At 39.5% G+C, this 25352-nt stretch overlaps 1 protein-coding gene, 2 long non-coding RNA genes and 1 pseudogene across 5 annotated transcripts; 2 read left to right on the top strand and 2 right to left on the bottom strand.

Moving 5' to 3' along the window:
- The first annotated feature begins 746 nt into the window (after positions 1-746).
- LOC135339790 (uncharacterized) lies at positions 747-1732 on the top strand (annotated as a pseudogene).
- A 4475-nt stretch (positions 1733-6207) lies between these two features.
- LOC135340341 (uncharacterized) lies at positions 6208-16121 on the bottom strand. Of its 2 annotated transcripts, none has more exons than XR_010396313.1 (7): positions 15982-16121; positions 15623-15736; positions 11502-11558; positions 11188-11259; positions 11030-11098; positions 10769-10898; positions 6208-6431 (listed from the first exon to the last, which is right to left on the bottom strand). It is a non-coding gene; the product is annotated as an uncharacterized LOC135340341 (long non-coding RNA). The 2 variants fall into 2 exon arrangements; XR_010396315.1 differs by having other exon boundaries at positions 6208-6418.
- Positions 16122-16546: 425 nt separating this feature from the next.
- On the bottom strand, positions 16547-25327 carry LOC135339515 (uncharacterized). 2 transcript variants are annotated; one of them, XM_064535656.1, is made up of 12 exons: positions 25278-25313; positions 25036-25185; positions 24887-24932; positions 19868-20254; positions 19533-19817; positions 19391-19464; positions 19155-19344; positions 18849-19085; positions 18475-18646; positions 18352-18426; positions 18135-18291; positions 16547-17178 (listed from the first exon to the last, which is right to left on the bottom strand). In XM_064535656.1, the coding sequence occupies exons 2-12, from the start codon at positions 25072-25074 to the stop codon at positions 17032-17034; spliced, it is 1809 nt and encodes a 602-aa protein (XP_064391726.1). In that variant the 5' UTR covers positions 25075-25185; positions 25278-25313; the 3' UTR covers positions 16547-17031. The 2 variants fall into 2 exon arrangements, with proteins under 2 accessions (XP_064391726.1, XP_064391719.1); XM_064535649.1 differs by having other exon boundaries at positions 25036-25327.
- On the top strand, positions 20993-21718 carry LOC135341344 (uncharacterized). The gene is made up of 2 exons (XR_010396561.1): positions 20993-21159; positions 21602-21718. It is a non-coding gene; the product is annotated as an uncharacterized LOC135341344 (long non-coding RNA).
- Positions 25328-25352: the final 25 nt, after the last annotated feature.

Below are 25352 nucleotides of genomic sequence, written 5' to 3'. Positions count from 1 at the left end.
CTAATCAACAAAAGGATGTATACTGTAGACATCTACATTCATGCACTCTTGGTACATGAAAGAATGCCTACCCAGACTGCACTGAGAGTGAGAGGAGATAAGGCTGCTTCCTTGCAACTAGCTGAAAAAGTCTCCATGTTGCAGCTCAACAGCATGCACAATAGCCTCCTTCACAAGGCCTGGCCTAGGAAAAGAGGCCTGGGATATGATCGAGGCTACAAAACATTGCACAAGGAGCTGACTCAGCAACAGCAATAGTTGACCTATGCACTTTATTAGTTCTAGCTAGCTAGCTAGTACATATAGTATAGTATAGTTAAGTATGCATGTCCAGCTAGCTAGCCTACATCCTTTATACTCTTAGTAGCTAGACTTGGCTATTGTCTAGCATCTCTTAAGTCAGTGAGTCTACATGCAGATGCATAAGTAACAAGGTTGGTGGCAAAATTGTTGTAACCTCAGACTAGCAATACATAGGTAGTTTTTCAAAAGGGGGGGGGGGCTTCAGCCCCTCAAAATCACCCCTGGATCCGCCCCTGGTCGAGGATCCTACCGCTCAAGCGATCGGTGGTGGAGACTATTCTATCTGGGGCCTTTTTGGACTTTAGCAAGCTGCCCCAGCCTAGCCTCGATTCCAGGCCGCTCTTCGCTCGAAGAGAGGGCCTGGTATCGACTGTTTGCGCATGCGCCACCTATTACCCGGAAAGTGGGTAATGACATTGGAGAAGCAGCAGGGCCCCGGCCAAGATGGTGGGTGCGAAGCTGCAGTCCACTCGATGAAGTCTATCTTCGAGGACCAGGATACAGAGGGTGCCTTACTAGTGGATGCAACCAATGCCTTCAACTCTATCAATAGGAAATCAGCCCTTCATAACGTCAGTGTGCTGTGCCCCCCCTTGCACAAGTGCTCATCAACACATATAGTCATCCTGTCCGCTTGTTTATCACAAATGGAGGTGAAATTCAAAGTACAGAAGGCACTACCCAAGGTGACCCCCTGGCAATGGCCATGTATGCCATTGCCACTATACCACTAATTAGAAAACTGAAGGAAAAGTGCCCAGATGTTAAGCAAGCCTGGTATGCAGACAATGCCACCGGAGCCGCCTCATGTAATAACCTAAGGTCTTGGTGGAACGAACTCTCTCGACTAGGGCCCCTCTATGGCTATCATCCCAACCCAGCCAAAACATACCTGGTTGTAAAAGAAGAACATAAGGAGAACGCCACCTCTGCCTTTGCTAACACCGGAGTTCAGATCACTACAGAAGGCAAGCGCCACCTTGGAGCTGCTATAGGCTCAAACAGTTTTACCAAAGAATATGTCACAGGAAAAGTTGAGGAATGGACACAGGAAGTCGAATGCCTTGCTCGGGTTGCAGTATCACAACCCCAGGCTGCATATGCAGCGTTCACACATGGTCTCACAGGCAAATGGACTTACCTACTTCGAACAATCCCAGACATACAAAATCTCCTCCTCCCTCTAGAAACAGCAATAAAACATCTTCTCATCCCTGCTCTATCAGGCCTCCCATCTTGTTCAACGCTAGAAAGAGATCTACTCGCTCTCCCTGTGAGACACGGAGGACTGGGCATTGTCAACCCTACAACCCTACCCTCACAATTCTACAAGGCATCGGAAACAATATGTAAACCCCTATATAGTCTCTCTCATCGTGTCTCAAGACATGGATCAGAATGCAGACCCGATGATAACAGCAACCGCTAAAAGAGATGTGAGAGCCCTAAACCGTGCGGAACATGCTCAACAAGCCTATGATGTCAAGGACAAGTTACCCAGTGATCTGAAACGTCACGCAGACCTGGCAAGTGAAAAAGGAGCCTCATCATGGCTATCGGTTATACCCATAGGCACACACGGCTTCCAGTTACACAAGGGAGATTTCAGAGACGCTCTACGTCTGAGATATAACTGGCAGCTCAGCAACATCCCTAAAACATGCAACTGTGGTGCAAACTTCTCTGTAGATCACGCCATGATTTGCCACATGGGGGGCTTCCCGACTATTCGCCACAACGAAATTCGTGACATCACAGCCTCACTGCTCACAGAAGTATGCCATAATGTCGCTACAGAGCCACCCCTCCAGCCCCTCACTGGAGAGCTCTTCTCTGCCAGATCAGTAAACACAAGCAACCATGCTCGCCCCGATATTCGTGCAAGAGGCTTCTGGAACAACCACCAAGATGCATTTTTTGATGTAAGGGTATTCTACCCTAACGCACCTAGTAACCGTTCCGGAGATGCCTACAGGAGACACGAGCAAGCAAAAAAGAGGGAATACGGACAAAGGGTCAGAGAAATCGAGCGGGGAGTCTTCACACCCTTAGTCCTCTCAACCTGGGGAGGAATGGGCAAAGAAGCAGCAACGTTCTACAAGAGGCTCGCTGATCTATTATCCTCGAAAAGACAAAATCCGTACCCAGCAGTAATGGGATGGCTCAGATGCAGGCTATCCTTTGCATCGATCCGCTCTACAATAATGTGCATTAGAGGTAGCCGTTCATCGCTGCACAGACCTGTCTACATGGACAGTATAAACCTTGTATCTCAGGAGCGGCGAGTCCCCCTCCTGAATACATAATTCATCTATGAACTACTTATATTCGCTTTGTTTTTATTTTTGACTGCTATATACTTACTATCACTAAACTACCTCCTTCTTTTGTACAATGTAATCTTTTCTTAGCCCCGAGATGGAGAGCTTTCACGCCCAAAAAAAAAAAAAAAAGAAAGTGGGTAATTCGGATACCATTGTATATGCTCAGTAAAACAATGACGTCATAACGAACGGAAGTGGATTGAAGAAAGTGGATAGAAGAAGGTTTCTAGCCCGTGTGATAGCATTCTAATAGCTACCCTTAACCTACTATGTTAACAAAAGACTCACAGCCTGCAACAGTGTGGATAACAATCCTCTGAACGGAGGGGAAGGCTGACAATAGCCTATATGGATAGGCCACGCCCATCTGACACTAACCTTGGTGAAAGTCGACTCTATCAGAAAGAAATTGCTGCTGTAACCAATACAGCTCTGTCTCTAGCTAGCTAGCTATATAGCTCTGTGTCTGACTTTTAATATGAAGAGTATTCTTTGTCTATATAGTAATTATGTTATTCAGGATATAATTCGGGTAAAAATTCAGTTTAATGGAAAACATTACGGGAATATTAATCCAATAATTTTGCGCATGCGCAAGCAGTCGTAGCAGGCCTAATAATTAGGCCTTGTGAAGGAGGCTACCCCCAGCCAAGACCCTAAACTCGGGTAGAGTCCCAGACTTCAATACTTGGGTGCAATGTTTTGCGATATACGCAGCTGTGCTGATTGCTAAATCACCAGAGCGAGCCCCGTCCCTACTCAGCTACACGTCAACATTGGCCCAATTCAGCAAGAGGTATCGGTTCCCGTTGTGGCTACTGTATGGCCTGAAGTTCTGTGGCGAGGCAGCAGAATCCGGCAGGACCGATTGGTCGAAGGTGTATGGGGGGCTTCCACTCCTATTGTTTTATCGGGCAGGGAGTGGACGGTCCGAAGGTGTATGGGGGCTTCCACTCCTATTGTTTTATCGGGCAGGGAGTGGACGGTCCCCCCGTGGTGTGGTCCTTGTCGGTCGCTCGACCACTCTGCGGCCTCGTGCCCTGTTTGGGCTCAGGACCCCCCCTCAATGGGTTCGAAGCGTCTCTTCCCGACCTCCAGCAAGCGATCACTCAAGAGAAGGCCCCCTCCGGGCGTCGATCCTGGAGCCTTGTCAGCGTGGGGAGCCTGACTGCCTGTTTGGGGACGATTGCATCTACTTGCATGTTTGTACAGCTTGCAAAGGGGATCATCACCCAGAGTCGAGATGCCCTAAGCAGCGTCCTGCTTGAGGAATCGGAACAATTCGGAACAATTCAGAACATTGTGGCTAGCTAGTGTAGTAGTGTAGTGTAGTGTAGGTTAATTGTGGCACAACAAAACAAAATGTGTCAAGCTATATACCTCTTTGTCACAACAACACTTTTGGCTCGTTACATACAACTCTAAAAATATCAGATGGAACTCAGTCAGGTATAATATTTGTATTAAGAATATCATCAATGGCTATGTCCAGATTCAGCAGCAAAACACAAACTGACTACACTAAATGCTGATGTGGCCCATGCAGTTGTGAAGCCTGAACGAACAAATTCAGTTCCATAACGTGCTGCATATGATTGGTGTGCTATGCCTATACGGTACAGTAGACAGATCTTACACACTTCGTAATTGAGAACGTAATCTAGACGTAGATATAATTATGCGTCCATGCATGCATCACCGCTGATATGTTTCACTTCCTGAGCTTTTCTGTTTAATTGCAGCTCTCTGATCAGAACCAGACACTCTAAAGCACTGTATGTGTATATATTGTATGTGCCTGCCTTAGGCGGCAATCTATATAGTATTATTTTGTGCTTTAATATTTCAATTAACGTTTTCACATTACCCTTCAAAAAATAAGAGAATGGTGGATTAAGAAACGAAAAAATTTCCTACACCTTTAGCTAACAATAATTATAGCGGTCACTTGTGTCGGTATTGATTCTTGTGTTTCCATTTGTGGGGGAAAGGAAGATACTGTAAGGGAGCCAGTCTCTACCAATAAAGCAAGCTGTTTGTAAAACTTTAGGAAAGCAATTCCTTCCCTGAATTCTATGTGAATTGCTTGACAGCGAGTCCAAGCAGCCAGTTTGTTATGGAAGGATAGTTATAAGAAATCGTATACACAACAATAATGTTTCTAAAGATGAAGTGGCGATCGAGGTGTTGACAGTGGAGAATGATGGTGTTCAAATCTTTGTAGAGCAAGAAGAGCATGTGAATGATGAGAATGTCAGAAAGGATCAAGCAAGAGATGAGAAATCTCTCTCACATGATGATAGCATGTTAATTATAGAGCATAGTTTTTATATAACCAGGCATAAAGTATCTATAAAGAAGAGCGATCATCGCATTTTGTATCCAATCCACCCCACTTAGTAAAGACTGTCAGAAACTGTTTAACGTGAATAGAACCCGGGTACTTTCGTTCTCTTATGATAGAGGTAATTATTAAGGACCCAGACATAATTTATTATGAATGAAGGAAAGAGAGAAGGATACGATTTAAGATCAAGAGGAAGGTGGATGGGCAAAAGAGATTAGAGTTGTCAAAGAAACGCATACAAAAGGGAATGAGTGTCTTGGAGGACGTGCGGATTCTCTTGGCGGACAAGGTGGTTGTATCCAAAGTGACCATAAAGTCCTTGGAATGTGCATCTTATCAGGTCGGGTAAGGGGCATACAAAAGGTTTACTTACACCCAAAGTAGATATCTCGTGCCTGAACTGAGGGGGCGAGGTTTCCCCAACCACAAGGGCCCATACAGCTTGAACATCATGGCAAGATCTCTCGTAAGGGCAAGTACAGCCCTATGCTTCTCATAATTATTCTAATATCAATTTTATCGGTTTGGTTTTTGTGTCCGCTAATAAATATATAGCTATACTTTGTGGGTGTATTTGAGCTAAATTCACACACTAGAGATTTAATTGGTCCTGAAACGTCTTTATATAATGGTTGGACAATCACAAAGTTACCATAGACTGGCACCACTTTTTGTTACTTTTAGGTAGTTATTTTGTTGCCAGCGACATTGCTACCCTGTAAGAGTAGTTGCCCTCCTAGTCAGCGTTGTCTCATTTGTAATTGTGCTAATTCATAATCATTGACCACGACAAAACAAATAAATTTTGTCATTGGAGGTTTACATAAGGAAAATGGCTATGTACACATTAATTTTTGTTATATCACTAATGGAATTACCCATAACACCCACCTCTCTTTATTGGTGGGGATTAGCTCCCTTACAGAAACGGAAGATTGAGATGACATCCCCTGGAGGACCGCCTCCAATGCCAGATCCTCAGAATAACTCGTAAAATACTTGTTTGCTGATTGTTGTAAATAGTCAGTTCTAACTAGTCTGATGATCAATGGTTTTTTGATTATAATATAGTGGCGTAGGAACAAGGGCTGCAGCCCCCCTTTATATGGTTCACAAAATAATTCTTGATTGTTCAAGCTACCTCAGAGCATGCAACATTTTTCTTGGGGATAACCTTTACCATTATGCTTTACCATTATGTTTTATATTACTCCAAAAAAACCGGAGGCAAAAGGGGAGAAAAAAAAACAAAAAAAAAAAACAAAAAAACTTTTTACTGATGTTTCTTCTATATAGCATTTGCAAACCAGTAATCGAGATGTTTTCTAGACATTCCTGCATTATTGTGCCAACATGGTCTTCTCAGAGTTGGTAGGATAGGGACACTGAAGAAATGGTTCAGCTGCAGCGTCTTCATCGGGACCCAGAGGCACTCACCAAATCACTGAGAGAAAGCACTAGCCATGAGAGAAGAGAAAATTGACTATTAATACTACAATTATTTTAATCAATCGTGTTCAATTATTTAATCGCACGTTTTTGCTGATAAACCGTTAATAAATTCTGATCATGTGACCTACAGCCAATGAAATCATCAAACCCAGTCAAGTGTGCAATAAGTTGTTGTTGCACTCTTCTTTTTTTAAAATACACTATTCAAGTCATCCCAGCCATTGAAGCTAGGTAGCCTGAAAACTAGTTTGATCTTAGGTTTGTGATCAGCAATAACACAAGCCAGTGTGTTTTAATGCTGGTGCACTAGGATGATGCAATAATGCTCATGGTGGTTGAGTAATGCACTCCAGTATTTTTGTTACATTCTTGTTATATATATATATATATAAAAAAACACTCATTTTCACATGTGGGACATTCCATGTGAACTCAACACAAAAAAATGAGCACCCCCTCCGATTTCAACGAAACTTAGTATATACATACCTTACTATAAGTTATATAACCACACCCAATTTTAACCCTATATGTCGTATGGCTTCTTACTTACGAGCCCTTGAAAATTCACCAAAACTAAAAAATTTCGGTGACCCACCTACGCTTCTTAGAGCATAACTTCTGCCATGATTAATTATGACAGATAAAAACTGTACCACCGTACTCCCTATGGTATGATCTTTCCGGTGACGTGCTTAAAGGGGGTGGGCACTCGTTAAAGGGTCAAAGGTCATTATCGTAACCTTTAATTAAGCATTACTCAAAAATGGCGTCTTTAATTTTTTACCAAACTAGTCTTTAGGTACTATTTCCCGGCTTGTATAAGTTTTGTGATGTGATCTTCATGGGATCAGAAGATATGGACTTTGCAATGCAAGTTGGTGCAATTATTAACATGCCTGTGGGGCATTCCATACCAATTCAACATTACCTAAACAGGTGACTTGTCAGAATTCTCCGAAATTTCATACACACATAGAGCACGGTGAGGTAATAACACACATAAGAATTTAGGGTTATTTATTGTATGGCTTCTGGGGTATGGCCACCTGAACATTGCGACAGTTTCACTCACTTAGTGTACGTAAAAGAGAAATAACTTATGATCAGAGTGTTTCCAAGATGTGTCACTAATATCAACTTGTAGCTTATGTAAAACAGGGTTTCGTATGGTATGTTGTGCGGCTTCTATTAATCAATTTACTGATTATGGGATACATGTTAAAATTTTATTTAGATTTTTCTTTGAAACAACCAATTGAAAAATTTTTTTTTCTAATGTATAATGTTCAACTACAATTACCCTCTTTGTAGAAAAAATTTGGTGATGGGATCATAATGGGTTTTGGAGATATGTGTAATTATGTTGTTAACACCTTTATTACAAAAAAATTCATTTGAGTATACCACAAATTAATTATTATCTCCAAAACCCATTATAATCCCATCACAAAATTTTTTCTACAAAGAGGGTAAATTGATTAATAGAAGCCGCACAACATACCATACGAAACCCTGTTACATAAGCTACAAGTTGATATTAGTGACACATCTTGGAAACACTCTGATCATAAGTTATTTCTCTTTTACGTTTGATAACGCTGCTCAGACCATAATTACGAATATGCTTATGCACATGCAGCGCCGGCTCATATATATACTGAAAGTAACGGATTGTTTACTAACTGTTGGCCTATACCGAAAGAAAACTGTATGTTGTAGGAAAACATTCACGGTATATTGTGATAATTTTAGTACTGGGCCAGTATAGAGTAAATTACAATCGCTACATATAGAAATAAATCATGGCTTGGTGTAAATCCCCCAACTGATACAAAAAACATTTACTTGGCGAAAAACACAAGGATTAATAAAAAATCGATGAATAACTACATTAAATGATTTAGTGTAAGCTAATAACATACACTATTATGAGCAAAGATAAGTGTTACTAATGATCAGTTAGTTTTTCGTTCCATTGTATGTATATACGTATATAGGTGTATGTAGGTATACGTGTATGTGTCAGGGTGTACATGATTTGTACAGATCTAGATATATATACAATTAATTATACAACTGGTATAGGAATTGAGGATGAGCTTGTTTCACAAATAAAGATATTAATATTTATCATAATAATTATTATGATGTGCTATTAGGTGACTTATTGCACGAGTAAACCATACCATTAATTTCTAATCGTGTATGACGAAGTTCTCTGCAATTTTCGGCCGCGGCCTATTATTCGAAGACAATACATTGTCATTGCAACGTGCAATTACTTGAAAGGTAATTGCACGCTGTCAATGACAACGTGCAATTACTGGACCGGATGTGATATGGGATTAATTGCTGTACACTCTCCTGCATATAATTATATGCAACCCCGAAAATGGGCTTAATTGTTAGTCACTGAAGAGTATAAGTACTTAATCAATTATGCTAACGAAATCCACCCCAAGGCGTAAACGATATCATAGGGCTAGTGGTAAATAGTATACCGTATAACTATAGCGGGAAATGTTCGTAAGGTACAAAATTTCACGTTTTTCGAGGGCAGAGCAGTTAACGCGAAAACTCCCATGCACTTGTATTTCCCATGCAAAGCTATTGCATGGTGGATGTGGTTTCCTGGCATTGAAACGCGAATATTAGAACTCGAAACGTGAAATTTCCCGCTTTAAAACAAAACTAATAATGCACAGATTGCAACAGAGTAAAAACTAACAGTAAACTGTAGATCCATTAGGTAACCCATAATTATGCTACTAAGCCGCTTATGTACACTAATGGGCTATGACACTACATGTTACATACAAGGCTGTAGGCAATATTGTACCTGAAACTCTTCCAGTTTCTTTAAAATAATCCTACCATTAGTTCATGTATCAAGAGTCACCGTGCCTTGTCAACCTCAGAGGCCCCCTATACTTGTCTGAAGTTGTCTACGCCCTTGAACTATGACTATTATACAAACATACCCACTTAATGCAATCATCTGACAGAAACCCTGTGTGTCGTAAATAAATTATTATTATAGGCCCCACAATTAAGAGTCCAAAAGAGTAATAAAGGTTAAGAGTGCTGTAAATCATAACCATCTCGCATAAAAGAACTCGTATATAGCTGTGTTATATTATATGCTTAAGGCCACCAGTTTCAAGTACATGTTTGCATAAGCACTAGGCATGACAAATAAAGATACGTTGAGAACATAGTTTGTACTGAAACTGGAAGTGACCCAAGTTTAGTCATCATTGCAAGTTGCTTGGCATTGTGCACAGTAAAATATGGGCATTTTCTATAGTAACTACAGTAGTACACAGACAACACCCATGCATTTTACTGTGCACACCAAAGCCAACTTGCAAAATACGCTATGTTAAACGTGTTGGACGCAAGTACATTTACACATACATAACAGTCAAAGTACTGTGTGCGGCTCGGGACTATACATACTACTAATTGGTCTACCAATAGACGTAATACCTAGTGCCTCGGAAAATGAAACTATTGTGCCTGCTTAATTGTGACTGTTTATCAACATGGTACAGTTCATGCTTAAGTTGCTTCAAAGCTTCAATTTCTAGTGGAGGATATAATAATTATTATTGTAACAATTATGAAAGCACTCAATATGATTATACAGTACAGGGTTTTGCAGAATCTTTGAAATTGAGGGTGTAGAGCGTTCCTTATATGGATATCTAATCTTTACACATTGTGGTGTCATAAACACATTGTGGTGAAATGCCAAGTCTGCTTAGGAAGCAAAATTCAAAAACAAAATGGCTTTTTCTTGTGAAAAAAGCTGACCAAGGCATCATTAATTTAAGATGGAGAATAATGCATCAGACAGAGCTGCTTGGACTGTCTTATCAAAGTGTTGCTGAGAATCTCAAGTTGATCCATCATGTAGAATAGTGCATTGTTGACATGCTGACTAAGATCTACAACTTTACGGTTGACCACAGATAACCTTATAAGGAATGCTCAACACAAAACGCTTTTTTGTGGATATTGCAAAGATTCTGCAAAACCCTGTACATTTTATACAACATCCTAAGAATAACAAGGAAGAATCACTTTCAACATAATTGTGCACTTACGTTACACAAAGAGGAGTGAATTCCCTACAAGGCACTACCATATGACAACAATGGAAAACAAGAACACTTATTGCACACATACATAATTATGCATGGAGATTGACTAATTTGCCAACGGGAGTATATGTGTATACATTCTACGGACATTCATGTATGTAATAAATTTGGTGTTTTATAGCTTCAAACATGGTATAAACAGCATTGCTAGCAAAAATACTCATGCTACTCACCTGACCCCTGTCTTGAACAGGCATGTTTAAATGCTCTCCTTTGTCGAAATTGCGTGGCGGCAGCTGGGGAGTTGGTATGATGTCGTCCGGGTCTGCATACATTTTCACTTGACGCTTAGAGGTATCTTTCCTGCAAAATGGTACGTATTGCTTCACTTATAATTATGTGTTCTGGCTGCGTCTATATAGTCAGTGTAACACACAAATATAAAGTGTATTAGAGAACAAATACTTAATGTACTATGGATATGGATAACTTACCCATCACTAGGTGGTACGAGATTGATTGGATTTGCGTACATCTCAACCTTAAGCCTCAAGGTCACTTCCCTAAACAAATGCATGCAGGAATGTATAGTGAATGGTTTCCAAAGGTGAAACCTTTTAACATGCACAGAAGTTGTATAGTACAAACTCACAGTTTATCACAGGGGGTACTTCGTTCTCAGGAGTAAAGTGTCGATTCTGCTTCATTACTTGATGGGTTGACACTATACAAAGAAAAGTGAACATAATAATCTTGATTGATAGTGGAAACTTCACCGTCAACGACCCCTTATACATTGCCTGCACAAACTGTAAAGATCAAATACATGAGTAATGCATTAGAACACGTGCTGAACAAAAGGGCAACATGTACAGTGTATGATTTTGACTCAAAAGTCTATGGTCCTGAAAAAAACCGTACATAATATGAAAATTAATTTGTTGCGTATGCTTGGCATGCTCTCACATTCACAGTCCTCTCCAGTCACGTGTGTTTCAAGTAGGGTTGACCCATTTCCAGCCCCTGTATTTTTTCATAGTATTAGTATAGAGCATCATACAAATTAAACTAGTTGAATTTATTCTACCACAATAATTATAGGTGCAACACCACTATCCTGAACTGTCCAAATATACCGTATAAATACCGCATAGCGGGTATATTTCGAAGATATAAATGTTCGTGGTTATTGCGGATTAGGCATAATTATACTGCGAACATTTATAACCACGAATTTAAATACCGCATGCATGAATGCTGCAAAAAGGCACTATTCCACGAACATTAAATCTGCGAAAACCTTTCTAAACAAGGCATTTCTGCTAAAATTTCTACCCTCAAAATATACCCGCTATACGGTACATAATTGGGCAGTTTGTACAAAAATTTACACCAACGAAGAAAAGTACCCGCCATACAGTATAGCATGACCATAGACTGAAGTGCTAACTTTCAGTGAAGATAATGTACAAAGTATATAAGGGTCATTCTAATATTTTAATCTTTTGTGGCTGCAAAAACACAAACACAAAATATAATAATAATACCTTTCACTTTACAGAGAAAAAGATCAATAGACAAAGTTGTATAATTTGTATCGGCGACATGATTATAATTAAATCGCTGGCTTAAGGTCAACACTATAGTGAGTTGGGTCACATGACGCTTGAGATTCAATAGTACAGGAGGCATGGGCCTAGCTCCTCTGCCTCAATCATTGCTAGTTACACCCCTGCTAGATCTGCACAGCCAGAGAAGCTAGACACTTGTTAGCAGGACAGGCTCGCTAAACACCAGGAAGGCTGGAGAAAGGGTGGGGCTCACTGCTTGGACATGGGCTAAAAGCACTGGCTACAAGCTATAGGCATCAGCTTTTCGTTCGTTTACAACAGTTGTTGAGAAAGTTAGCTAGTCGTATCAAGGTAAGGTAGCTTAGGTATAGCAAGCATATTTCATTCCAGTGGGTATATAACACTTATTATCCACTACATTCAAATTTATAGCAACGCAAACCATCGATCCTTGGCCTCGGGGCTTCGCCCCCGTCCTCGGAGGTTTACTGCCATAAATTCTGATGTAGTGGACAATAAGTATAATACGTTGCTCGGACCATAATTAAAAGCTCACAATAATGCCCAGCGCCTGCTTATACAGATACCTCGCACTTTACTCAAATGTTAGGCTACATTGAAAATTACTGAAATGTAGGTTCTAGATGTAGTATAATTATACGTTCCCCGGGCCAATTAAAAGTGCGTTAGAAATGACAAAATCTACTAGCTGACATGTTGTTCAAAACAGTTACATGTACTTGGCGACAAACACAACTTTGACTGAGTATGAATAACTGTTAAAAATCTAACTATAGCACTAAAGTGCAGTTGGTGACATGATTATAAAGAAACCAGAGGAGTGATATAATGCAGTGCATATAGTGTGTATGACTGAGCTTTCGAGTAATAAGCATACCGAAACATTAATTTGAGAACAGAGTTTTAGTGTTTTGGTACATGAGACATGCACTGTATGTGCACTAGAATCACATTAAAGACCAGGCACATTAAAGACCAGGCTTAGAAGTATGACTCGGCCTCCTGGTGCTAGGATCCAGAGTCAGCAAAGAAGCCTCCTGGACATAAACCAATTAAAATTCTAGCTTTCTACTTCAGTGACACTTTTCCATTGTTCCTGGTACAGGATCACTGCATTTGATAAAGGCCACAGTGACGTGCAAGTTTAAGCTTCTTAGTTTTTTTTGCTCGCTTTTATTCGAAAAAGAGGCTTTAACACTATTAAAACTAATAACTTGTTGTGTGAAGGCTATAGCTATCCATGCTGTAAACGCAGTGCTATGGCATCCAGGTAAGCAGACTTGCACATTACAAACAACCAAATTCTAAACCGACTGCCCACACGTGCCTCAGTAGCTGATTAAAATAATGATATAGATATTAATTGGCCATTGTGCCATGTTTAGAGGGTCAGTACGATATGAACACAATTATACTGTGAAAGGGAAAATACAAACATTACACCAGGAAGTATTATAGAAGCTCACATGATGATTTTACAGGCCAAAACAAACAAACACTAGCGTACATACATATAATAGTTGACACTGTTTAGGAAGTTTCTACATGATTTAGAAGCCCCAAACTTCCTAAACAGTGTCTAAGCATTTTAGATCATAGCAACCATGAGTATTTAGCCAATCAGATTTGAATGTTCTTATCTAATCTTTGCTACAACCTTTTTCACCTCACTCAGTTTAAAAACAAAAAAGAAACATACCACTAATTGACCTCAGGTATGTGTACATATAGTAATGGTCAGAGCTGGGCATGCTCACAGTTTCAAATTGTAAATGAATGATTGGTTGTGCAAGACCTACATCTATTTTTAGAGCGTTGTATTGATGTGTTTAGCCTTCTTTCGAGTGAATCCTAGGCGTTTAAGTAGACAGTATAATGTGGCAGCACTTTAGATCTACCAGTAATCTGAAGCAATTGGGTCAGAATTTTAGGTAGTCGGCTTTTCACAAATAATTTCAATTTATCGTGAGATCATATAGACAGTGCTCCCTTGGGCTGGCTTTATAAGCAGCGACACATCTCCAGTGAATTGAAATCTATCAACAACCCCCAAACATGTAGTAGCTTCAGCAACAAACAATCTATCTGCTGCTTCCCGATGGTACAGCAATTGACAAGCTTTTGCCATACCATTCTCCACCTCAGATACAAGGATTATAGGATTTTGCACAGCCAGGTTCCCCCATTATTACTACTGTGAGCATGCTCAGCTCTGACCATTACTATATGTACACATACCTGAGGTCAATTAGTGGTACATTTCTTTTATTGTTTTTAAAATGTATATTTCAAGTGAGGTGAAAAAGGTTGTACATGATTTTCTAAGTAAAGTACATGATTTTCTAAGTAAGTACATGATTTTCTAAGTTGGATAGAACACTTCCTTTAGCCAATCAAATTGCAGTATTTATGGCAAACATGATCTAAGTTCAGTTAATTCTTCAGCCATTTTGGTAATGAACTAGTACGAATAAAACTCCTGAATAAGTTGGCGGGAGTTGCATGGGTGTACAATGTATTGGACGTACAGCTCCTACGAAATACGGCAAAGTTGAATGTTGAAATGACAGACACACAGTCAGCTTAATCTATCCCTCATGGGCTATATACCCTCAGGCATATAAAACCATGCATAAAATCATGGGACCTTCAGGTATAAAATACGCTTAACCACAAAGGCTGGTTAGTGCTGTGGTGTGAGTAGTGAGTACTTGTTGTAACCTACTTGAAAGGATGTAACTTACTTGAAAAGCAACTTTACAAACTTGATGTCAAGTAAGGGTTGCACAGTGTGTAAGTTTATGTAAGTAAGTTTATGGAGTACTAGTGGGTACACTCTTTAGTACAACCAAGAGTTCATTAGGAACTCTTGGTACAACCCTTTTCGGCTCACTTGAAATCGTTCATTAGAAACTCTTGGTACAACCCTTTTCATCTCACTTGAAATCCAAATCTTGTTAGAGAAACCATTTCTAAGTCAACCACTCTACAGTCACACCACTAACAGTGTATATAATAGCTCAACACCTGGTCACAATTGAATCTAGCATTAGTTTCCTGTTTTTATAGCTTTACAGATGAAAAGAGTTGCACACAGAGACACTATGCTAATTTCTACATGCATAATGGGTGGGTACCTAAGGCAAATCCAGGCATAATTAGTGAATTTGTGCTTATACTCAAGTGGTGAACTCACTATTGGTCTGCAGTCATCTACATTTGATTGGCTACTAGCTATGACAACTTGGGCTAGTCCCAAGCTGTTTATACACCATAATTGGAGAACTTCTTTATATATAAGCTATACTACATGTAGGAGTGGTACACAAGTACACACAGTTAACCAATCCCATAACTGCACATAGACCAAACACAAATACTCTACAAGGAAGTTATGCTGCTCCACACACAGGGCAGATTCAAGTCAGGTTTGTTTGTTTACATATTAGGATTGGCAAGTAAAATATTTATGCTATACACCACTTGCACACTCACCACACTTGTGTTCGAACAATGGACATTCACATGTTCTCTCTCTTCATGTTTGTGTGGTAGAGTTTGTATGAGGTTGTCGGCATGTTCACAGCTGAGAGCTCGACTTTCTTTCTCCTGCAAAATGCATATTATGGGTAATGTCAAGAGTTAATAGAGAAGAGAGTATCGAACGTAGGAAGAAAGTAGATTACATCACCCACGTTTGGATTGGTCAGTGTGCAAATTTCAAACTTGTGACAGATACAGGAAGTCACTTTAATCTCCGCATACATCTGATACACAGTATGCCTACGTTCGATACTCTCTTCTCTATTATATACAAAGCTTAATTTAGGTTAGCTGCATGTCTATAGTCTTACGGTAATCGGTGTAGATCATGTGTGGAGAAATTTCAGTGTCGTTCAACTGGATCAGCGTACATTGAAATTTAGATGTCGTCACTTTCTTCAAAGGTTTCTACAATTCCTGAAACCTTTTTACATGTAAAATAGGCACTATATGTGATGCAATCTGAGAAAACAGACCACTTGGCTTAGATTTTCAATTTGAGCTAGAGGCAAATTTGTGACCTTGAGTGCAAGTGATGAATTTAGTTTTATAAGCTCACAAGTATCTATAGCCTTTCTACTATCTCTATGTGAAGTCTGGTGCTCTAAATCCAAATATGTTCACCTCAGTGCTTCGTTAAAAAACGCAAAACATAGGCTTACTAATGGAGTAGGGCATCTTTGAATAGCGTTTTTTCAATAATGCAATTTCATAGCAACCAACTTCAAACGATTATAACTTAGTCATAGAATGAGGTATGTACAGACTAAGTATAGCATTGTGTAGGCATTTCTCTGCTCTATCAGTATGCATAGAGATCTCAACTTTTTTAGACCAAGCCAAGTGGTCTGTTTTCTCAAATTGCATCACATATTTAATAGACGTACACTTATCTTGTTCTTATAACATTCCCAGTCAGGATGATACACATGATTCCAGAAGCATATAGATACATTGCATGGTAAGAACCTTTTTACTACCATGCAGGAACAAACTAATATCAATATTGATACCCAACACAGTCATGTAGCAATAAGATTACGCTATAAGTAGCGAAGAGATGGGTCAAATACCATGCCTTTGATGCCTTCGGTGGAAGTTGGTGATGTTTATTGTTTACACATGACATGGGAGGTTTAAAATAATATTATGTTACAACGCCCAACAGGATTAAACTACTCAAGTACTACAACAATATCCATTTTTTTGGCTTAAACAAGTTTGTTGAGTCTGCAGAAGATTACAATAATGATGAAAATGAAACACTGTTAAGTGATACTCTAAATCAATACTGTGAAATGAAACAGTAAACAGAGCTATAATTAATGAATGCAATAAGCACAACTGGAAGGAAATTAAGTTTAATTTGTGACTGTTACTTTCTTCACAATTATTGTGGATTTTCCTTTTGGCAAGGCATCAAAAACTTCAGAGTACATTTCTTGCGAAGGTTGGGTTGAAGTTACTTTAACAGGTCTGGCTACTTCAATGCTCTCGTACTGAGCACACTGTACATAAAGCATGTGTGTGCATAATTATGTGATTAAGGTACTCACTCAGTCAAATAATGCACATGCAGTACAACACTACACGGATCACCATAATCAAGGGCGTATGAAGAGAAGAGGGCATGCAACTCACTATTAGTCCAACGTGTGAGCAAAAACTGCTTATATCTGCACATGTACTTACACACATCTATTTTTAGATAATTACCAGTAAATTCCACCGCCCACTTGCAGTTTTTGTTTTTGCTCGAAATCTGTTGCATGCCCTCTTCTCTTCATACACCCTTGCCATGCCATAATTGAATAAATGCAGTAATAATTGTATTGGGTCAAATTGACATTCAGTCACAAGCAGCTTAGTTGTATTTTAATACTCTATCTATGTAGACACTCGACATCCTTAGTAGTTTTGAAACTCAACAATCAACTGCAGTGATTCGTAGGAAAGTGAATTGACATGTAGTAAAACAATGGATAGATTCGCTATCATACAGGGAAACAAAGAATTAAGCCAAAGTGCAGAAAATCACATGATATCTGTACGGACCATAATTATAAGCTTATAAAACGCTTGCATGCTCATTGTTTTCTTACTGTAAGTGACAGATGTAAGTAAGTTTACTCAATTATACATAAATTTTGTGTGTTTGGGCTATGAAATCAGATGTGGTTTCAATTCATGACTCAATTTCCTCGAGCTCAGTAAAGTTTATACCGATCCACAATACACTGTGTACAAAACTAAGTGAACAGTACAACAGCAACAATGGACACATTAATTTGTATACCCGTACAAGGCTTATGCACTTATAGCATTATCGACAATACTGCTATACCTACACCTACATTTAGCTATGGACAAAGAGACAACGAGCCCTATACAGTCAAAACAAGCAAACTTTAAACAATTGCCACCCACTGTTACGTACATGACATGAAAAGTAATTGTGGCTCACCGGCAATTCATCAGTGATTGCTACATTAAGGGATTTCGGAACTTCCCCCTGATCCTCAGCCCTCTCGTTCTTTTGTGGCTGCATGTATGGTGGTGTTTTAATGAAGTCTTCAGGGTTTGCATACGTATCCACTTGAGTGGATTTGGATGGCTCGCTCCTGTAGACAAAACATGATAATCTGCAGTTAACTATGTGATTTTCAGATAATTTTATATACCTGTTTACGTTTATCTTGGCATTCGATGGTTGCGTATCAACTGAGGAGAGTGGTGATTCATTTGTGGTTGGGCTCCTATAAATAGGTATAGAATAATTATGATTGATGAAAAAACGGGCTTACTCTCGATTGACTGCACTAAGTTGAATCTTATCAGAAGTGTTGATTGATGCGAAGCATTCTCTTCCGGACTTCTTTAGAATGTAGAGTGCAATTGCAATGCAAACGATTATCAATATGAGCACGAAAACGCCAACCAAAACAGCACAGTAAAGAGGACAGGCAGGCATGGTATCTAAGAAAAAAATATGGCTTTGTCCATACTGGTTTCAAAGATGAGGGCTTCTCAATTTACAAACACCTCAATCAAAGTCAATGTAACTCGAAGAAGTGTATGTATCGTAATTTCCAAAGCACCACGATACAATAGAATGAAAGACATTGGTTGATATCAATAACGCACGATGAATGTAACAAGAAAGACAATTCTAACTTACGAGGAGAAATAGTTTCTCCATCCACTATAACGCATTCCAATGCCCCCTCACTCCATTGTCCATCAAACATGCACGTCCTGTTGAGGAAGGAATTTGCTCTGTACCCATCATTGCATTGTAACGTTGCAATAGAGTCAGGAGACACACCACTGTAGTGAATTAGTCCGTTAGATACATTGACCATTCCTTGTCCACGGAGAGAAGTCTGGTTACTACCAAGATCTTCTGGATTGCATTCTGTGCATGGGTCAAGCAACACAACAGTTATATTGCAAGGGTACATGTAGGAGGGATCTAACATCTTACCAAAATAAAGTGCAGGAGGTCCAGAGCCAAATATGTTAGAGGCCACGACACTGACATTGTAACTGTTGCTAGGATTAGGGATTGTGAGATTACATCTTCTGCTTGTGTCGTTACAAGTCACTTTAGTGAAATTCCTTGAAAAGTTGGTTCCAACCATCACAGTGTAGGTTATAGCAAGATGGGGAACAATCTAATCAAATAGTTTTAAACAGTTATTTCCTCACATCTTAACTTACTGGCTGCATGAATCCCACCACTATTAATTCATCTTCAGTAAACGTTACCATGAAGTGTTCGGGTGTGGGAGGCACTACAAAATGTACACGCAGCTAGACTGATGACAAACTGACAAGTAAGCTACATGTACTTAGTGCTTACCCATCAATGACACAGATTCATTCACAGATTCACTGTTGAAACCACAGTCTTTAGAGATAGTACTGACTTCAAAGTAGCAGGTTTGACCATTGACCATGTAATCAGAACATATCACACTAGTTATGTCAGAACTGACATTGGTGTTTACACATCCACAGTCCTCTCCAGTCACAGTGAACACGTAGCTCCCTACATTGCTGATATCGGAGGGCGGGGTCCAACTGACAGTGAAGGATGAAGTAGAAGTGACCTCCACCATGGAAATTCGAGGGGGAGGAGGAGAGGCTGTCAAAAGTTAGACACAGTGAGGTAGATATACATGTAGTTATACTCACCTCCGATTTTGACAGTGTCATTTCCAGCAGCTTTGTCACTCAAAGTACATATGACAGTCATTCCATTCAACCCGGTAGTGTTTGTTAGAACCAGTCTTGACGTGTATTCATTTCCAATAAATCTGATAATCATTGCAGACAAATCTCCACAATCACCAGCAACAGCTCCAAGCTGAAACTGACTATGAGCTAGAGTGATCCGATTGTTCGTTGTAGCAGATGCTGCTGAATGACAGTTGAAGGCAGTTCCCAGCCATACTGTATTGGCCACAGGGGAATCTGTTGGATCAGTGACAGTGCATTCATAACTGACAGTCATGCCCTCTGGTATACAACCCAGTCCAATTTCTCTCTCTGCTGGCAGTATGAGGCCTGGAGTAGCCTGGACTGTATATAGGTACATGTACAAGAAACAATTATTACGGTACGGTTTTACACCTATATTTAAAATTTGCATTGTTATAACAGAAGCAGGTATATACTACACTGTACATGCATATAAATAACGCTAGCTTGAGTGTCTCATTGATTAAATAGCTATCGCAATTTAATAAATCAATATGCCTAACATGTTAGTTTAGTTCCTGCAGACATAAAAGAGAATAATCTCACATAAAACGATTTCTAACACTACACACCACATTTCCAACAGGACAAGTCAACTGTTAATCGGCCATTTATTTTCTGTACAACTCTTTCTTTTATTTGCAACATAAACAATTCAGAGCTTATTCCATATAATTTAACTGGACTGGGTTAAATTCCACTGGGGACGTGCACACTGTTGCCAAACCCTTCGTGTGAACGAGCGTGGCTTGTGAGACTATATTCAATGGCATGCGTTCTTTCTGCACGTTTACTGCTTTAAAGAATTTTTTGAGGCCATCGGAAGAGTACAGTCCATGTGCTTTCTAATTAGCTAAGCACCACAGCAAAATAAACAAAGGTCCTTTCGAAATAGTTCTAAACTCAAACAGCATTATTATTAATTTCACAGTTGGTGGCTTATAAGCATAACATAGCGCAAGAACAAAATAAGCTGACTCAGCAACAGCAATAGTCACTATGCACTCTAGCATTTTTTAGTTCTGCAGCTTGCATGCAGTCGTGAGCTTACCCTCGACCATAGATAGTAGAGGAAGGGGATTGGAAACGGGATCACGTGAGCTTATGCTTGCAATGTAAGGCCTCTGGGACCGTGCGCGTGGCAACCTATGACACCTTGAGGTGTGATTTTACTGGTTTTGAGGTCAAGAGAAGCTTTTGAAAAGAAGCAAATGAGAGGATACTAGGTAAGTAAATGTATGAATAGCCCTAAAATTTGTCTTGAGGCATGGCTAGGTACAAAATGAAACATTATTACTAGCTAGAAGTCATGTTCACTCTTTGGTAGCACACAAAATTTGAAGATTTTACAACACTTAGCTTCTTCTTTTTATTTGTGGGGTAAGAACTGACTTATGAATTGCATCTATTGTAAATGAATGATCACAGTAGTAGTACATGATGGTAGTTTATTGCTTCAGCTATATATTGGAAGTAGGGATATCATACTTCTCGAGTTATTGACCGATTTGTTGATTTCCACTAGCCATCTTTGCGGGGTAGCATCTCCATAACTAAGCTGAGTTTATATTCGAGACTCGGCAATATTAAAGATCAATGCCCATATTATTGCTTCCAATCCATTAGATTTTGAAAATCACTATTCATGCTCTGATTTTGTCACCGCAGTGTCGATGTGTGGCAAGAACTTGGACTGAGAAATCACTGGAAGAACATTGATAATTCATGTATAATTATGTTTAGATCATGCTTATACCTTTTATTGATTGTTCATTGTTGTCTATGCATGATCATACAGTGGTTTTCCATACCTTTGCAGGCTATACTCCAAGAGCACTGCAACCACAATGTACTGATTACCTGTCTGTGTTATTTTAGTCCACCCACACATCACAAAAATCAATGATGGGTAAAATACTGGCTATTGCAGACTTTTCACACAACTCAAGGGGTTACTACTCTACTTTCACAGCACTCCTTCTATAATTATAATGCTTGAGGTCAACAAGCTGCTTTCGGAAATATCCAATTTTGAGCCTAGTAAATATAGGCCCTCCGCTCCCTATAGCTATGCATACAAGTTTTAGCCACAATGAACCAAGCAACAAGTTAGCTGAGCTACCATCACTTCAGTCAGACAAAATATGAGACACCTGGAACATTTAGCGGCTATTATAATTATTTGGCGAGTGAGCTATTAGAATTTGGCGATTTTTAATTTGACGTCTTAGGCTACTACAGCAATTAGGTCCACTAATTTGGCAGTTTTGAAATTGCCAAATTAAAACCAGTTACAGTTTGCATTTTGCAGGCCATAGCAAGTAATTTTGTTGGCTTGTTACTAACAATCATAACAGAAGCCAACCAAAATACTATATTTACTACATTGTGGTTGCAGTGCTCTTGCAGTATAGCCTGCAAAGGTAAGGAAAACCACTGTAAGCTTGCTTAAGCTTTTAGTTTAGCATAAACTTCCATTAGTGCATTAGTGCACAAAAAGTTTATTGCAAGCTCAGCACTTTAAGCTGCATCCATGGTCGCGGCTATAATTGAGGACGGTCCGTGTGAAATAGTGCTAATTGCCTGTGTTTCCAATCCCCTTCCTCTACTATCTATGCCTCGACACAAGTAACAATTTAGTGAATTTGGCGCTTCTATTATCACTTCCCTGATCAAGTGCGACCTGGGATCGAGGCTAGTGGTGCGTATCATTGTATTTTCCAGTACAATTATTTTTCGATTTTACTCTAATTGAAATAACATCCGCAAAAATATGCCACCTTATCAATCCCAGGTCACACTTCATCAGAAGTGGGCCTGGTATTGACTGCTTGCACATGCGTTAAATCTTGATCACTCCGGTATCCGGGGGGCTTTGGATAACATCGTATAATTATGCTCAGTAAAACCATATAGGTTGAATAGAGAGGGATTGGCAACGGAAGTGGTTCACGTGATGCTTCCACAATGAATTCTATGTGGTAGCTCAGAAACAATCTGTGTTTCGCTTTTACCTCGGGAACTTGATAATAACTTTCCCGGAAAACTTATTGAGTCTTATGCATGCGTCTCAAAGACCCCTCCAAGTGTCCCTCGATGGTAAGTATCATTTGGAAATGAAAAAATATGATCCTGATTGTTGTGAAGTAGCTAGTCTAACACAGAGCATTTTTCATGCTTGTGTTAGTTTAGCTAAATACGTACTATAACATACATGTAGCTATAGGATTCTGTCTAAGTAGTGTGCTGTGTCCCAAATGGCCACAAGTAGTTGATGAAGTTGACGTTTAGCAGCAAAACTGCTCATGGATCGACATTTTACATGCAGCAAAAACAATTATCATGGTTTAGACCCCCACGTTGGAAGTAAGCCTCGATTAAAACCGCGGGGAAACACGTATGCTGAAACCATCCGTGTTTCGCCTTTAAAACTCCTGCGAAAACCCGGGAAACTTATTGTGTCTAATGCAAAGACCCTTATACATACATAATTATGCCCCCTGATAGTGAGTATCATTTGGAAATTAAGAAAATATAATCTTGATTTTTGTGACTTGAAGTAGCTAGAAAGCACTTTTTCATGCTTGTCATCCTATAGCACCTATGATAAAGCTAATACTAAGCAGTGGCGTAGGAAGTGGGGTGGCTCCAGGGGCTGGAGCTCCCCCTTGTTGGAGAGCAATGTTTAGCTTGAACTCAGAGGAGGTACGACACGGTCACATGACCAGCCAAAAGGATCAAGAATCTCATTAACTTGTGCATGAATATCATTCAAGACTGTGTACTTTGATAGTGGATTTGGTTTGGCGTGTATCTTTCGAAATACACTTGATGTTTCTAAGATCAGGCTGGTTGATTGCTTATACTGATGTGAAATAGCTTTTCAACCAGTTTCAACCACCACTTAGATTTTGAGATATTATTGTTTTTAGTGTAATTCTGTTTTAGAGTATTTAATAAGTATTCTGTGCCTGCATTCAGGATAGGATCACTGCCAACATCTGAGCCTTGGTTCGTACAACAAATCTAATCTGTACTTGTAAAACTCTAGCTACTAGCCAGCAACAAATTCACTGAGTTTTATGCTCTAAACTTGTCTCTTTATGGCGCTTACTTGCCACCAGTTGAATGTCGTCATTGGAATGTATTTTTAACGACTTTTTTGTCTTTCTTGCCTCAATCAAGAAATAACAGCCACGTGAACTTAACCGCTTGTCGTACCTCCTCTGGCTTGAACTGTTGAGCTAGCTAAGCTACAGTACAGCATGCTGGCTGGCTGCATGCTATTAAACTGTAAATTACGTGATTATTTCATAATGGGCTAGGTTTCAAAAGTCTAAAGTGCAAAGTGATAGATCTACCACAGAGATAATGATTGATCTATGACAGTATGAGCCTAGTCTCGAATTCCAGTCTCTTTCAGTCGAATACAAAGTTGGGGAGGGCGTGGCCAAACTACTGTAAGCCCCCCCCTTGCAAAAAATCTTCCTACGCCACTGCTAAGTAGTGTGCTGTGTCCCAAATGGCCACAAAAATGAGGTGTCAGAAAGAAAATAGCTTTACAACAAACCTATAGCTCTGTCTCTAGCTGGCTATATACATATATACATAGCTATATAATTTATATAGCTCTGTGTATGACTTTTAGGATATTTTCTCCGATAAATTTTATGTTTTGCACATGCGCAAGCAGTCAGTAGCAGTGCAATGAAGGAGGCTAATGATACCACTTGCGCGTAATTAGAAACGCTATGAACATTAATTTCACTGAGCTAAAGGGTCACACACAATTTACTGTGAAAATATGTCGTATTATAGCAACAAATGCAAAGGTTAACAAAAAATAGCAGTATGAATACTGCAAACAGGGAACCTGAACAATGCACAATACACAAATTACACTACTTGCACATCTAATGTACCTAGACTAGGGGTATATCTAGCCTCACTCACCTTTTAGCTTTGAGCCAATCTGAGCAATATAAATAGCCCACAGCACCTGTAATAATTATCCAATTTCGGTTTAATATACGAACAGCCTGAGCTTCAAAGCCGGTAGTATATAAAAGGTATGACAGTGACACAATGCATGCTTTACTTACAAGATTAGTCAGTATTCTTGAGTTAATTTGCTTGCTCATAATTAGTTAGCTACTAGACGGACGGACAGCTATTATAGGGTTCGCAATGGGAAAAATGAAAGTGAACGTATCAGTCTCAAACTTCTGCTGTTTCTCTGTAGCTAGCTATAGCTGTAGGGTCCGCAATGGGAAAAATAAAAGTGAACGTATCAGTCTCAAACTTCTGCTGTATACTCTAGTACATGATAGCAATACAGCTGCACCTTTAAATTCCAGTTTCCGTCTTTTTCTTGTAGTGGTGCTCTTTAATTTACAAAATTTGCCTGAAAGTTCAAAGG

The sequence above is a fragment of the Halichondria panicea genome, chromosome 1 (genome assembly GCF_963675165.1).
Source record: "Halichondria panicea chromosome 1, odHalPani1.1, whole genome shotgun sequence".
Lineage (NCBI taxonomy): Eukaryota > Metazoa > Porifera > Demospongiae > Suberitida > Halichondriidae > Halichondria > Halichondria panicea.
This window is presented reverse-complemented; position numbering and strand designations above follow the sequence as displayed.